This window comes from Leucoraja erinacea, chromosome 5 (assembly GCF_028641065.1).
Source record: "Leucoraja erinacea ecotype New England chromosome 5, Leri_hhj_1, whole genome shotgun sequence".
Lineage (NCBI taxonomy): Eukaryota > Metazoa > Chordata > Chondrichthyes > Rajiformes > Rajidae > Leucoraja > Leucoraja erinaceus.
Window position 1 is genome coordinate 58,477,553 of NC_073381.1, and position 15,581 is coordinate 58,493,133.

At 40.4% G+C, this 15,581-nt stretch overlaps 1 protein-coding gene across 2 annotated transcripts in view; it reads left to right on the plus strand.

Annotated features, from left to right (window-relative positions):
- Positions 1 to 15,581, plus strand: part of tbc1d32 (TBC1 domain family, member 32) — a 145,194-nt gene that overhangs the window by 114,401 nt on the left and 15,212 nt on the right. For both annotated transcript variants that reach the window (XM_055635731.1, XM_055635730.1), the window contains 4 exons: positions 3,868 to 3,937; positions 4,676 to 4,791; positions 6,449 to 6,603; positions 9,972 to 10,112. In XM_055635731.1, coding sequence (XP_055491706.1) covers positions 3,868 to 3,937; positions 4,676 to 4,791; positions 6,449 to 6,603; positions 9,972 to 10,112 — 482 coding nt within the window. The remainder of the gene's footprint in view (positions 1 to 3,867; positions 3,938 to 4,675; positions 4,792 to 6,448; positions 6,604 to 9,971; positions 10,113 to 15,581) is intronic.

The window sequence follows — 15,581 nt, forward strand, 5'->3', positions numbered from 1 at the left end:
GCTGATCATGGACTTTAGGAGGGCACATCATCCGAGGACGTACACTCCATTGAGGATAAATGGGGATCCTGTGGATAGGGTGAACTGTTTTAAATATCTGGGAGTCCACATCTCTGAGGATATGACATGGGTATCACACGCCTCAGCACTCGTGAGTAAGGCAAGGCAGAGCCTTTACCACCTCAGGCAATTGAGGAAATTCAGAGTGTCTCCGAGGATTCTCCAGTGCTTCTACGCAGCGGCGGTGGAAAGCATCTTGTCCGGGAACATTACCATCTGGTTTGGGAATTGCTCTGCCAAGGACAAGAAGGCTCTGCAGAGAGTAGTGCGTTCGGCCGAACGCACTATGGGAACTTCACTTGCCCCCCTGCAGGAACTATACATCAGGAGGTGCAACTCCAGAGCCAACAATACCATGAGAGACCTCTTCCACCCCTGCAACGGACTGTTCCAGCTGCTACGGTCAGGCAAACGCCTCCGTTGCCATACGGTGAGAACGGAGAGGTTGAGAAGGAGTTTCTTCCCAGAGGCCATTCGGACTGTAAATGCCTATCTCACCAGGGACTAACTCTACTGAACGTTTTTCCTTCCATTATTTATTATGTTAAAGAATATGTGTGTTATGATTGTGTTTATAGTTTGGTTGTTTGGTTGTTTGTCTTTTGTACAAAAGTCCGCGAGCATTGCCACTTTCATTTCACTGCACATCTTGTATGTGTATATGACAAATAAACTTGACTTGACTTGACTAGACAATAGACAGTAGGTGCAGGAGTAGGCCATTTGGCCCTTCGATGGATAGAAGTTGCTGGAAAGTGGAAAGTTGCTTCTCGGACTGGAGGCCTGTGACTAGTGGTGCGCCTCAAGGTTTGGTGCTGGGCCCATTACTGTTAGTCATCTATATCAATGATTTGGATGAGAACGTCCATGGCAAGATTAATAAGATTGAAGTTAATACAAAAGTGTGTGGTATTGCAGATAATGAGAATGAAGATTTGTGAAAATTTCAGCAGGATCTTGATCGGATGGCCAGGTGGGCTGTGAAATGATTAGACAATAGACAATATGTGCAGGTGTAGGCCATTCGGCCCTTCGAGCAGCACCGCCATTCAATGTGATCATGGCTGATCATCCACAATCAGTACACCGATCCTGCCTTCTCCCCATATCCCCTGACTCCATTATCTTCAAGAGACCTATCTAGCTCTCTCTTGAAAGTATTCAGAGAGCTGGCCTCCTGAGGCAGAGAATTACACAGACTCACAACTCTCTGTGTGAAAAAGTGTTTCATCATCTCCGTTCTAAATGGCATACCCCTATTCTTCAACAGTGGCCCTGGTTCTGGTCTCCCCCCCAAACATCGGGAACATGTTTTCTGCCTCTAGCGTGTCCAAACCCTTAATAATCATATATGTTTCAATAGGATATCCTCGCATCCTTCTAAATTCCAGAGTATACAAACCCAACCGCTCCATTCTTTCAGCATATGACAGTCCCGCCATCCCTGGAATTAACCTTGTGAACCTACGCTGTACTCCCTCAATAGCAAGAATGTCCTTCCTCAAATTTGGAGACCAAAACTGCACACAATACTCCAGGTGTGGTCTCACTAGGGCCCTGTACAATTGCAGAAAGACCTCTTTGCTCCTATACTCAACTCCTCTTGTTATGAAGGCCAACATGCCATTCGCTTTCCTCTTGCCCGCTGTACCTGCATGCTTACTTTCATTGACTGATGAACAAGGACCCCCGGATCCAGTTGTACTTCCTATTTTCCAAACTTGACACCATTTAGATAATAATCTGCCTCCCTGTTTTTGCTACCAAAGTGGATAACCTCACATTTATCACATTAAACCCATGCATCTGCCCACTCACCTAACCTGTCCAAGTCACCCTGCATTCTCAGAGCATCCTCCTCACTGTTCACACTGTCACCCAGCTTTGTGTCATCTGCAAATTTGCTAATGTTCCTTGTAATCCCTTCATCTAAATCATTGATGTATATTGTAAATAGCTGCGGTCCCAGCACCGAGCCTTGTGGCACCCCGTTAGTCACTGCCTGCCATTCTGAAAGGGACCCGTTAATCCCTACTCTTGATTTCCTGTCTGCCAACCAATTTTCTATCCATGTCAGCACTCTACCCCCAATACCATGTGCCCTAATTTTGCCCACTAATCTCCTATAAGGGACCTTATCAAATGCTTTCTGAAAGTCCAGGTACACTACATCCACTTGCTCTCCCTTGTTCATTTTCCTAATTACATTCTCAAAAAATTCCCGAAGATTAGTCAAGCATGATTTCCCCTTCATAAATCCATGCTGACTCGGACCGATCCTGTTACTGCTATCCAAATGTGCCGCAATTTCATCTTTTTAAATTGACTCCAGCATCTTCCCCACCACCGATGTCACGCTAACTGGTCTATAATTCCCTGTTTTTTCTTTCCGCCTTTCATAAAAAGTGGGATAATATTAGCTACCCTCCAATCCACAGGAACTGATCCTGAATATATAGAACATTGGAAAATGATCACCAATGCGTCCACAATTTCTAGAGCCACTTCCTTAAGTGCCCTTGTATGCAGACCATCATGCCCTGGGGATTTATCAGCCTTCAATCCCATCAGTTTACCCAACACCACTTCCTGCCTAATGTGGACTTCCTTCAGTTCTTCCGTCACTCCAGATCCTCTGGCCACTAGTACATCAGGAAGATTGTTTGTGTCCTCCTTAGTGAAGACGGATCCAAAGTACCTGTTCAACTCATCTGCCATTTCATTGATGGATTTTAACACAGAGAAATGTGAGGTTGTATTTTGGGAAGTCTAACACTGGAGTGTTACAGAGCAGAGGGATCTAGAGTTGAGAAGGTGGAGTCGCAGGTAGATAGGGTGATCTCAAAGATTTTTGCCACATTGGCCATTTTGCCGATTGTATTTATGTATAGTATTATCTAATCTGTGTTAAAAGAAACTGCAGATGCTGGTTTAAACCGAAGATAGACCCAAAAAGCTGGAGTAACTCAGCGGGACAGGCAGCATCTCTGGAGAGAAGGAATGGGTGACGTTTCGGGTCGAGACCATTCTTCAGATTATTATCTAATCTGATTGAATAGTATGCAAAACAAAACTCTTCACTGTACCTTCGTACACATGACAATAATAAACCTAAACCTAAACCCAAATCTTTTGAAATTGGGCCAGTATCTTTCGAGAACTACTGGCGTTCTTCTTTTGCTGGCAAGATGAACTTTATATTTTTGTTTTTTGTAAACTTTACTTTACACTTTATATTTGTGTTTTTTTTATTCATTCCTATCATTTTAAGTTGTTCTTAATTAATTATATTGGGTATTCTTTCATTATTTATTCAACGTTTGGGACTATTTGAACTGTTTTAAAATGTTTGATTACAAAGATGTGAAGTGTTTCATTTCATAGGAGAATTCTTGGATAATGGAAGGTCAGTTCAATCAGCTTTCATTACCTGGGACATATTAGTGTAGGTGGGCAGGCACCACAGACAGCAAATTGGATCCAATATATTTCAGCCTAATATACTGTATCCTCTTACATCATCGAATTGGGCATTGAGTCCATTGTAGCTGCATCTAATATTTGACAGAACTGTGTAATTGGTTCCAATCCTTTTGCTCACTACACTCATACAGTAATACTTTCCATCGTACAACAACTCTTTTTTTTAAATAAAATAGCATGTAATGAAAGTACAGTATGTTATGGGCATTATATTTCATTTAGCTAATATCGTTGCTTTCTTTCCCTATTTGTGTTTGGCTTTTAAAATGGATATGAATGACTTCCATCTGATTATTAGGTACAATATTTCTTCTGTTTTTACAGCAACTGATGATGGTGTCAAGCATCTCAGTCTTTCGCCTATTCAACAGCTTGGAATAAAGATGGTTGTCAGGTATTTTACAGTTTATGTACATCTATGGGTAGGATTCTAAACATTTTTGTATGCATTAAGATTAAGCAGAAGTACTCAAAATATTTAATTTTGAGTTTGGGAAAATGTAAATAGTTGCAAGTAATAGCCCTGTCCCACTGTATGAGTTCATTCAAGAGTTCTCCCGAGTTTTGCCCTGATTCGAACTTGGAGATTTACGGTAATGGCCGCCCTCAGGTACTCTGGGTTCTCGTGGACATTTTTTAACATGTTGAAAAATCTTCACAAGTCTTCCCGAGCTTACCGCGTTTCCCAAGTATCTGCCGTTAGTGTTACGAACCGCTAAGAGACGTCCCCGAGCTCCGACGTACCCACTACGTTCATTCTATGTGCTTCCACGAGTTTGTTTTTTTTTAAACTCGGGAGAGCTCTTGAATGAACTCGTACAGTGGGACAGGGCTTTTACTCCAATTTTGTTTGGGTGTGTTGCTGCAATTTGCTTTCCTTCACATTAGGTGGCACTAATGTTATTACAAAAACAAATGTTTGCTTCATATATGATTCTGTATAAAACCTTTTAACAAATTTTTCTCTATTGTTTACGTTTGATAATTTTAATCAATGACCAAGTCCAATATATTGTTGTGGTATTTCAACTTTAAGATGTTTATTTGCTCGGAAAATTATACTAGCATATGTTAAATACCAATGTCTAGAGAATGCCCTTATAACTAGTTATATTTAAAATCTTTCTCGTAGATATGGAAGATTCCTTGGGGTACTAAAGATTGATGCTGATGAGGAACTTGCAGTTTTACTGATGCACTGTGATGGATTTTTGAAACAGCAGCAAGTTGCCCTAGGCTCTTCACTTTGTATCCTTCTGTGTGATTTAATATTTCATGATTTGAACACTTAATTCTTATTCAAATCAATATGCTTGTATTTGTTATTGTAAGCTACACATGGAGTACAGATTTGATTACAATGAATTCCCAAATAGCTTTTTCCATGTTTTTCATTCCCACCAACTTCTTTATCCCATTATTATTAATTTATGTTTTGATAATATAGTCAGGTTCATAATTCATCAACTACAGTTTCACAACAACTATAACATTAAGATTTGTGGTGAGTTTCTGAACTTGTGTTTAATTTTTGGATGTCATTCTCAAATGGATTGTGTTATAGTTTGTGGCACACATAATGGCAAAACATAAAATTGAAGCCCCAAGAAATCTGGAATTGTAAATTGAACAGATTGGGGTTGCTATTTCCAGAAAGAAAACTGGGAGTTGACTTGACATGGATTTTAAGAATATTAAGGAATTGTGCCTGGTAAATTAACTTAAGACATGATCCTCTCACTGTCAACTTATTATTAACATAAATGATAAATTAGTATTCCAGCTGGAGATTTCTCATGAGAACTTCAGTTCTGACAAGAAGACTTCCTACAGGAAGAGCAACTTGCCAATTTATTTTTGCTGAAGGACCTACTCATTTATTTCCATAATTGCTCTTGTATTTTCTACAACTACCACAGCGGGGACTGGCATGGCAAGTTATTTACTGGTCTGTCACTGTAGAACTACCAATTATTTTTTTATAATTTCACATAAACTACATGTTCACTTAGTTTGTAAGACATTAAGATGAAGACTACAATAAAGGCTATATCTTAACGTAATCTACCATATTCCAATACCTTCATAAGCATAGAATCCAAATCGTCAACTGCCAGTTTTCTTTCTGGAAATAGCAACCCCGATCTCTTCAAAGTATCACGATGGATCTAGGACTGTTCTGGTAATATTTGCTTTGCTTCTTTTTAGCAGAGATAGAAATTAGCACAGAACTCAAATAGTTCCAAACAAAGTTCTTTCCAAATTGAAAATAACTTTAACTTTTCAATTATATTCCTCAAGGACCTATTTCCTGTACTTTTGCCTTTTACCCTACATCACTACACTTAGTGACGTGTACCTATACCCAAGAATCCTGCTGCGTCTCTGCCCTATTTTGACTACATATTATGCTTCATCATTGGAGAGAAATCCTTGGTCTCATCTTCTGGTGATGTTATGATTAGAAATTGATAGGGAAAAGATCAGAGGCTAACATTCATGCTTCCTATTTAATAACATTTAAACACTGATTTTCCATGTTGCTGATGTGTTATGTAATCATGTCATATATAGTATTACGTATTAGATAAGTTTATACTTCAAATTGTAACAATAAGAATTGTATCACCAGATAAACAAAATCACACAGATTATAATCAGTATTGTATATTATTTTATCAAACATTTACTTTTATGCACCTTACTATTTAAGCTTCTAAATGTAAGATTTTTCACCTCAGCCATATCAAATAGATGTAAAAATGCTGATTCAACAGAACAATGTAACATATTTTCACAGGGGATGTAAGATTGGAATTCAAATTCACTGATAGAAACATAACAGAAATTATATGCCTTAAAAAATTGATTTATGCTTTCAAATTTCCTTAACTGCAGTTTACAGGCTGTCTACAGGGAGGTTATGTTGGGCATGACTGGTTTGCATCCACTGCGTTTTTGATAATGTCAGGGGATGGAGAGAGAACACTAAAATTTCTGCAACAATTTTCAAACCTACTTGTTTCAGCATTTCTCTGGCTACCTCGCTTACATAGCTCTGTGCGTATTCCTTTAGTAAAATCTAACACTTGCTTAATTTTTCTTAATTACATTCCAGGTAGACAGCATTTGAAAAAGTGTGGATAAATGTATTCCGCAAATTTGTCTTTGACACCAGGCCAGCAAAGTGTTCAGTTCATTGTAGTAGTTGGGGCCCATTGGCATAATGTTATCTATGGTAATATATTGGTTTGGTTAAGCCTACGACTTGTAAGCGTCATTCTTGGCTTGGAAATTCGGAAATAATTATTTAAAAAGTGTCAAAATCTCATCAGGATAAAGATATGTTCCTTAAAAAAAGCATTAATATCTAGAGGACTTTTTCAAAATTAATGTTAATCTGACCTAAAACACTCAATTGAAGTCGGAATATAATCTGGACACATCCACTCCAATGACCTTGCCTGAAAACAACTTAACCTTTCCTATCTGATACAGAAATAATGACAGTTTGGATGAGATAATGGAATTTAACTGCAGCCATGTCTTTTCAATAAGTCAGTGAAGAAGTCATTTTCAATTTTTGCTGTGTTTTGACCAGGAATGATCAGGATTGTTGGATTGCTCAGGATAAACCATTTACAGGGATCAAATCACATCTTTTTAAAGGCAAAAGCACAGATAATGGGACAAGAGATAGCACAAAGCTTGCAAAGGCACATTAAGGGAGTTCTGTGTAGGTCTCTGATTCAATTTTCTCTGAGACTGTTCTCTCCATTGGCAATGAGCGCCTAGCACGAAAGGCTTAAGGCAGTATGCAGGATGGAATAAGCATGCTGACTTTAGTTTCAAAAGCCACTAAAAGAAAATCAATTCTTCTGCTAAGAATAAGAATAAGAGGAAAGATACAATTGAGAGGTAGAGAATGGATCAGTGAGGAGTGAGAGTGAATTAGTGATTTAGAAAGAGGATTGAAGATGGAAATAGGATTTTACACGGTAGTTGGGGAAGGTGTTGTTCATAATGGCTTGGCGAGGTAGGGAGTAAGAACAATTGATTTCCTTCTGGTGGCCCATCCTATCCTTAATAACAAAGATGCCTCATCTAAGCGAGTCCCATTTACTCACCCATGGCCTATATCCCTCTACAGCTTGCCTATCCATATTCCTCTTGAAATATATATTTAAAATTGGTATTATACCTGCCTCAACTATTTCCCCTGCAACTTATTCCATGTACCCACCTCCGCCGCCTCCCCCCGTGGAAAATAATTGTCTCTCAGGTTCCTATTAAATCTTGAACTCCCACCTCAAACATATGTCTTCTAGTTCTTGATTTCCCTACCATAGGAAAATAAACTGCATTATCCCTATCTATTCTCTTAATGATGTTATACACCTCACTAAGTTTACCCCTTAACCTCCGGTGCTCCAAGAAATAAATTCCTAGCCCAGCCAATCTCACCTAATAGCTTGTGCACTCAAGTCCTGGCAGTATCTTTTTACCCCTTCTTTCCTCTTCCCTCTGTCCCCTTCCATCCACATCCCTGCCTCTAGCTGTATATTTCATTCCTCTTCCTTCCTTAACTGATACCATTTTGTTTCCTTTTCGCCTCTAGTTTTTGTCACTTACTCCACCCATGTGGCAATCATTCATTGCCCCTCACCCCAGTCTATGTCCATCGTTCACTTGCCAGTCTTTGCCCCACCCTCATTTCTTATTTTCCAGCTTGTTCCCCCTACTCCAGTCAGTCTGAACAAGATCATGACCTGAAGTATCACCTGTCTATACTCTCCACAGGTGCTGCCTGTCCAGCTTTGAGTTTTTGTTAATAACATTTCTTGGGAGTTCTCTTCAAATCATACTGCATCAGATTGCCGTTTCCATAGATATAAATTTGCTTCACTGAAAAATGGAGGGACCTGGCTTGCCAATGTGAAGGTTCCAAACAATATCGATGGCCGATGAAACTGAGACAATAAATTCTGTGTTGCGGTTTCATCAAAGATAGCACTAGTACCAGGACTGTTAAATGGAGAGCATCATATGCCTGCCACACTCCATCCTGAAAAACAATGCTTGACCACTTATTATCCTGAAGCCAATGTCTGGCATTTATTCGAACCATCTACTGCAATCTCTCCATCAACATGTTCTGCATGTTCAATTAAAATCCATTTCTTAGTCCAGCAAAATGTAGTTTTAACAAATGAATAGTTGAAATAAGAATGGGTGTCAGTCCCTCAAGCTAGCTCTGCAATTGTACAAGATTATGGCTGATTACAAATACATTGATTCTTCTTTATAAACTCAAATATCTCAGTGTCCATTAATTTATTTTGTTGATTGTTCTTTATGGAAACTTCTCTATCACCAGGGTAAAACTGGTGTTTGTGGTTGTCTCTAAATCTTTTCTTGAATAAGAGTATTATAGTTGTCAATTTGCTAGCCTCTGACGCCTCCACCTCCTCTCTAATTGGGCATGACGTTAGCAACCTTTACATCCACAGCTCTCAGCAGCAGACCATCTGGTCCAGCTTTCTAGTTTGCTTTCTGGTATTTTCTCCTTAATCAATTATCGCCTCATCCTTTATCTCCAATACCTTCTTTTCTACTGAGATTTTGGCAGCATCTGTTTCCTTTGTAAAGACTCATAATTTAAAATCCCACTAAGCCTTCTGCCTTTATTCATAGATCATAATCAGAATTTACGAAGAGAACAAGTGCTGATTAACAACAAATGCCTAGATATTAGGACTCAGAGCAGAGCAAAACAAAACTATAAATCAGAGTGGTTTTGGGTGGGGTTGAATATAATGTTGCCAAGGTGAAACCATTTTTAAATCAATTTCACTGTTGATTTTAATTCCATTCACATAAAGCACCCACCAATGTTCACGAGTTAGGCCAGCTAATTGATCTTGGCAAAGGGTTTTATTTTGAAGGTGACACAGAAAATCCACAGCGACCTTCCCTTCAGTTAATTAATCATCATCTCCTTACTTATTCTACATGGAGATATTGGAAGGAAGATGTATCCTATCAACTCATTTTATTTTCTATGGTGTGATGGGATAGCCAGGATAATCCTGTATTTCTTTCAGAAAGATTGAGATCATTTGACTATTTAGAACCATGGAATATATTTATAAAAAGTAAAAACTGGAGCTGAAATATTCAATTTGACACACATTTGAACATAATTTCCCTTTGATGACCACATTTTAAATGTTAAGAGCACTAGTAAATGGTTGTTTCTGCCTGGATTCTCAAATATAAAATGACTTGGTTATATTATGACAAAACAAAGGAATTAAACTTAATCAAGGGACACTTTTAGGCAGGGTACATGATGACTAGTTGGAAGAAGTACATCTCTAAATTGTTTTTCAAAATTAATTCATCTGTCTATGTTGTCACTTTGACAGATCCACCTTCCTGTGGAAAGATCAGAGTCCGGTATCCATCCTGTGTATTCGTGCACAACTTATTTCATTGAGATGCTACTGAAGAAAGAGTTGCCACTTGTTTTCTCAGCATTCCGCATGTCAGGCTTCACTCCTTCACAGGTGAAATGTTAAGATTTTAAATGCATGTATATGAAGAGTTTTATTATTGCAATTGGGAAGTTAATAAATGTATTTTTTTAAATAAAACTAATTTTATAGACCTGTGGCCTATATTAAGAATTTCAGAAATAGACTTAAATTTAATTTTGCAATTTCATGTTATTTCTAAAGATCTGTCTTTTGAAGCTGCACTCATTGAGGGTATTTGATATAAAATTAGAATATCTATTATCATCATTTCTGGTGGCTTATGATTAGTCACAGCAGATAGAATTACACTGATCTTTGAATATTTGTGTGTCATATGAGCGCACATTTTTAGATAATGTGAAAGTGAAATGCGTAGATGCTGTTAATCTGAAATAAAACAGGAAATGTAGTAAATACTCATGAGGTCAGACAGGGTTTCAGATTCAGATTCAGATTCAATTTTAATTGTCATTGTCAGTGAACAGTACAGAGACAACGAAATGCATTTAGCATCTCCCTGCAAGAGCGACATAGCAAACAATTTGAATAAATAATAATAAGTGTCCGGGGGGGGGGGGGGGGGGGGGGGGGGGGTGGTGATTGGCAGTCACCGAGGTACGTTGTTGAGTAGAGTGACAACCGCCAGAAAGAAGCTGTTCTCCTCGACCTGCTGGTTCAGCAACGGAGAGACCTGTAGCGCCTCCCGGATGGTAGGAGGGTAAACAGTCCATGGTTGGGGTGAGAGCAGTCCTTGGCGATGCTGAGCGCCCTCTGCAGACAGCGCTTGCTTTGGACAGACTCAATGGAGGGGAGCGAGGAACCGGTGATGCGTTGGGCAATTTTCACCACCCTCTGCAATGCCTTCCGGTCGGAGACAGAGCAGTTGCCATACCATACTGTGATGCAGTTGGTAAGGATGCTCTTGATGGTGCAGCGGTAGAAGTTCACCAGGATCTGAGGAGACAGATGGACCTTCTTCAGTCTCCTCAGGAAGAAGAGACGCTGATGAGCCTTCTTGATCAGAGTAGAGGTATTGTGGGTCCAAGAGAGGTCATCGGAGATGTTGACTCCCAGGAACCTGAAGCTAGAAACACGTTCCACCTCCGTCCCGTTAATGTGGATGGGGGTGTGCGTGCCGCCTCTGGACTTCCTGAAGTCTACAATGAGCTCCTTGGTCTTCTTGGAGTTAAGGGCCAGGTTGTTGTCAGCGCACCATGCTGCTAAGTGCTGGACCTCCTCCCTGTAGGCCAGCTCATCGTTGTTGCTGATGAGGCCAATCACCGTTGTATCATCTGCATACTTGATGATGGTGTTAGTACCATGTACAGGTGTGCAGTCATAGGTGAAGAGGGAGTAGAGGAGGGGGCTCAGCACACAGCCCTGTGGAACGCCGGTGTTCAGGGTGAGGGTTGAAGAGGTGTGCTTGTCTAACCTCACAGACTGGGGTCTGTTGGTTAGAAAGTCCAGTATCCAGTTGCAGAGGGAGGGGTCGATGCCCAGTTTGTGGAGTGAGAAACAGAATTAACCTTTCAGTTTCACCTGATGCTGATGAAATATCATCAATCTCAGTGTTAACTGTTTCTCTCAATATAGGACCTGCTTGACCTTTGTTTTATTTTGAGGTAATGACATAATTATGTCCTGCTAGTGAGTAACACCACAGGTTAATTTATATCCATTTCTCTTTTTGTGTAAGCACAGAAAAATAAAAATCGGGCATTTATGTTGCCACTGCTTGCCTCTCATGGCATTCCCATGATCAGCAAGTTTTAAAGAACTAACTTTTATTAATTTAAGAGCCCTGGCGGTCACAAACAAGGTCATGATTTATTGTTAAAAAGAACACAAAATGCTGGAGTAACTCAGCAGGTCAGGCAGCATCTCTGGAGAACATGGATAGGTGACGTTTCGAGTGGGATTGAAGAAGTGTCCCAACACAAAACGTCACCTATCCATGTTCTATGGAGATCTTACCTGACCTGCTGAGTTGTGTCCTTTTGTGTAAACCTGCATCTGCAGTCCCTTGTTTCAGCCATTTATTGCTGTTCACTAATGAGAAAGTGGTGGCGAGCCACCTTTAGGAATTGTTACAGTCCTTCTGGTGAAGATGGTCTCTCAATGCCGTTTCATGTTTTAGACCTGGGGACGATGAAGTACCAGTAATGTACTTCTAAAGCAGTTTGGTGTGCAGCTGGGAGAGGAAGCCTGCAGGTGGTGGTATTTCCTTGCCCTACTTCCCTTGTCCCTCTTGGTAGTAAAGATTTTGGAGAAGCTGTTCCGAGTAGCTTTGATGGCAATTTGTGTTTGTAGAAAATGCACACCCCATACATTTGTGCATGATGGGCGAGAGAACAAAAAATTAGGATGATTGATGGGGTGCCCATCAAATGTGCTGCATGTTCCTGGATAGTGTCGAGTCTTCAGAGAATTGTTGACAGCTGATTGGGTCTTCACTACCAGTGACCACAAGCAGATGGGATGTCTGGGTGTTAAAAGATCTTATGTTGCTAATAGATGCAGGTGCAGAATCCCAGATTTATTGTTGAGAAAGAGAATATTAGGCATGTACGTGCAAGTTATAGAGTCATATATTGTGGAAAGAGGCGCTTCGACCAACTTGCCCACACCGACAAACATGCCCTATCCCACCTGCCTACGTTTGCCACCTGTCCAAATGTTTCTTAAACTTTGCGATAGTACCTGCCTCAACTACCACTTCCGGCAGCTCGTTCCAGCTTGTCAACATCTTTCCTATTAATTGGTGCTCAAAACTGAACACCTACTCTAAATTTGACCTCACCAACGTCTTATATAACGGCAACATGACCTCCCAACTTCTATACTCAATATTGTGACTGATGAAAGCCAATGTGCCCAAAACCTTTTTGATCACCCTATCTACCTGTGCTGCTACTTTCAATGAACTAGATCCATTGGCTCTACAACACTCCCAGAGCCCTACCATTTACTGTGTAGGTTCTGCCCATGTCCTGCCCATCATCAACATTAAAAATAGAGGAGGTGGAGAGGCTGTTCAGAAGACAGAAAAGCCGGAAATCTCCAGGACCGGACAATGTTTCCCCCTCTACTCTCAAGCTCTGTGCTGAACAACTGGCACCGGTCTACACAGACATTTTCAACCAGTTCCTGCAAACCTGTACTGATCCTGCCTGCTTCAAAGCCTCCACTATTGTCCCTGTACCCAAAATGGCAAGGATTACTGGTCTTAATGACTACAGGCCTGTCGCACTGACCTCTGTAGTCATGAAGACCCTTGAAAGGCTTGTGCTGGCCAAGCTGAAAAATATCACAAACCCCCTGCTGGAACCTCTGCAGTTTGCATATCGGGTCAATAGATCTGTGGATGATGCAGTCAACCTGGGCTTGCATTTCATCCTCCAGCACCTAGACTGCCAGGGACCTATGCGAGGATTTTGTTTGTTGATTTTAGCTCTGTATTCATCACCACTGTGCCAGAGCTACTACACTCCAAACTTTAGTGTAAGGCTATCAGTAGCACAGAAATCAGCAAGGATGTCTGCTGAGTAGAGAAATTAAACTCTATGTAGCTTTAAGCAAAGATCTTAAATGATCCATCAGAGGGCCAGATACATTTTGTGCACAGATATTTGGAATGTGGATACAAAGTTCGCTTCAGCCTTAAACAGGTTTATAAATACCTGGATGAGTCGGCATGGATGAGTTTCTGTGCTGTGAATCATCGCTGTATTCTGTAGATGCTGAGTGACATCCTTGACCCTGACAGCAGGAATATAATTCTGAAATCACATTGCAGCTGTAAAACACCCAGCGGAACTCAACAACTAAAGACTCTTCGATAACTACTTCTTTCTCTGTCTTCCCCCATCCCTGCTGTATGGATGGGTTTCTGCAAAACTTGACTCTGGCTGTACTCTTGGAACGTATGCCTTCATTGTCAATTCGAACTGAGTGTAGGAGTGAGTGAGATGCTCTCTAAGGAATTACTCTGGGAGGAATGAGGAATACTCAGGGAGTGCTTGCACTACCTGCCTATTTTTTTCCTTCTGTCTGAAAGTAACACATTCCTTCTCTATCCCTCACATTTAAGCTGCAATATGATGATTTCCTAGAAGGTGCCACATCTAAACTTTTAAAGCTTACATCTTATTATGGTTACTGAATTATTTTGTCTTGACTTCAAGTTTTCTGGATAAACTAGTTACCCTCACACATGTATGCATTAATAGTTATTCCTCTTGGAATACCGAATAACATGTAGAATGAACAAAGAGGCCCACAGAGTGATACATGCGGCTTGAATAGGAAGAACAGAGAGAAAGGTTCTAAACAAGAGGTATATCCACCCAGGATGTTTAATGAGCTAGCTCCCTGCTTGAGCATGCACAAGGAATAATGTCATATATCTGTGCTTCATTGAAAACGTTATCATGGAAATTCCTAATTATTAAAACTATAGTATAGCCTCCCTTTAAGTAATGTTGGTTCATCATTCACAATTTTGAGCTTCCTGCTGAGACATGCATAGTGTTAGCAGGGCAGTAAAAAAAACTGGCTGCACGAAGAAACTGCATCACTTAGTAGCCTTCAGGAAATTGGCATGTTGCCCGCATTGGAAACAGCAAATATGGGTTAATTCCACCTCATCATCTCTTTGCTAACCAAATTTAATATGTTTATATCTTTTTATTACAAAAATTATCTCTGGATGTAATAAAATACTTATCATAGGAATATTTGTTTTTTCAATAATGTGCAACATTGTGGTTGCATTCACTGTAGAAATAAATAATAAACCTTTGGATAGATCAATATCAAATTCAGCAGCATTGTGAAAGCGATTGTAAAATGCCTTACCTGAGAGTTGGTCATTCTATCAGTAAATGCCCTGTAAGTATAGCACATTGCAAATTGTCTTCAGTTAATTATTTTATAGACAATAGGTGCCGGAGTAGGCCATTCAGCCCTTCGAGCGATTCAATGTGATCATGGTTGATCATCCCTAATCAGTACCCCGTTCCTGCCTTCTCCCCATATCGCCTAACACCGGCCACCACCGCCCTCTGAGGCAGAGAATTCCACAGACTCACAATTCTCAAGGAAAAAGTGTTTCCTCATCTCCGTTCTAAATAGCTCACCCCTTATTCTTAAATTGTGGCCCCTAGTTCTGGACTCCCCCAACATCGGGAACATGTTTCCTGCCTCTAGCGTGTCGAAACCCTTAATAATCTTACATGTTTCAATAAGATACCCTCTCATCCTTCTAAACTTCTAAAGTATACAAGCCCAGCTGCTCCATTCTATCAGCATATGACAGTCCCGCCATCCCGGGAATTAACCTTGTAAACCTATGCTGCACTCCCTCAATAGCAAGAATGACCTTCCTCAAATTAGGGGGCCAAAATTGCACACAATACTCCAGGTGTGGTCTCACTAGGGCCCTATACAACTGCAGAAGGACCTCTTTACTCCAATGCTCAACTCCTTTTGTTATAAAGG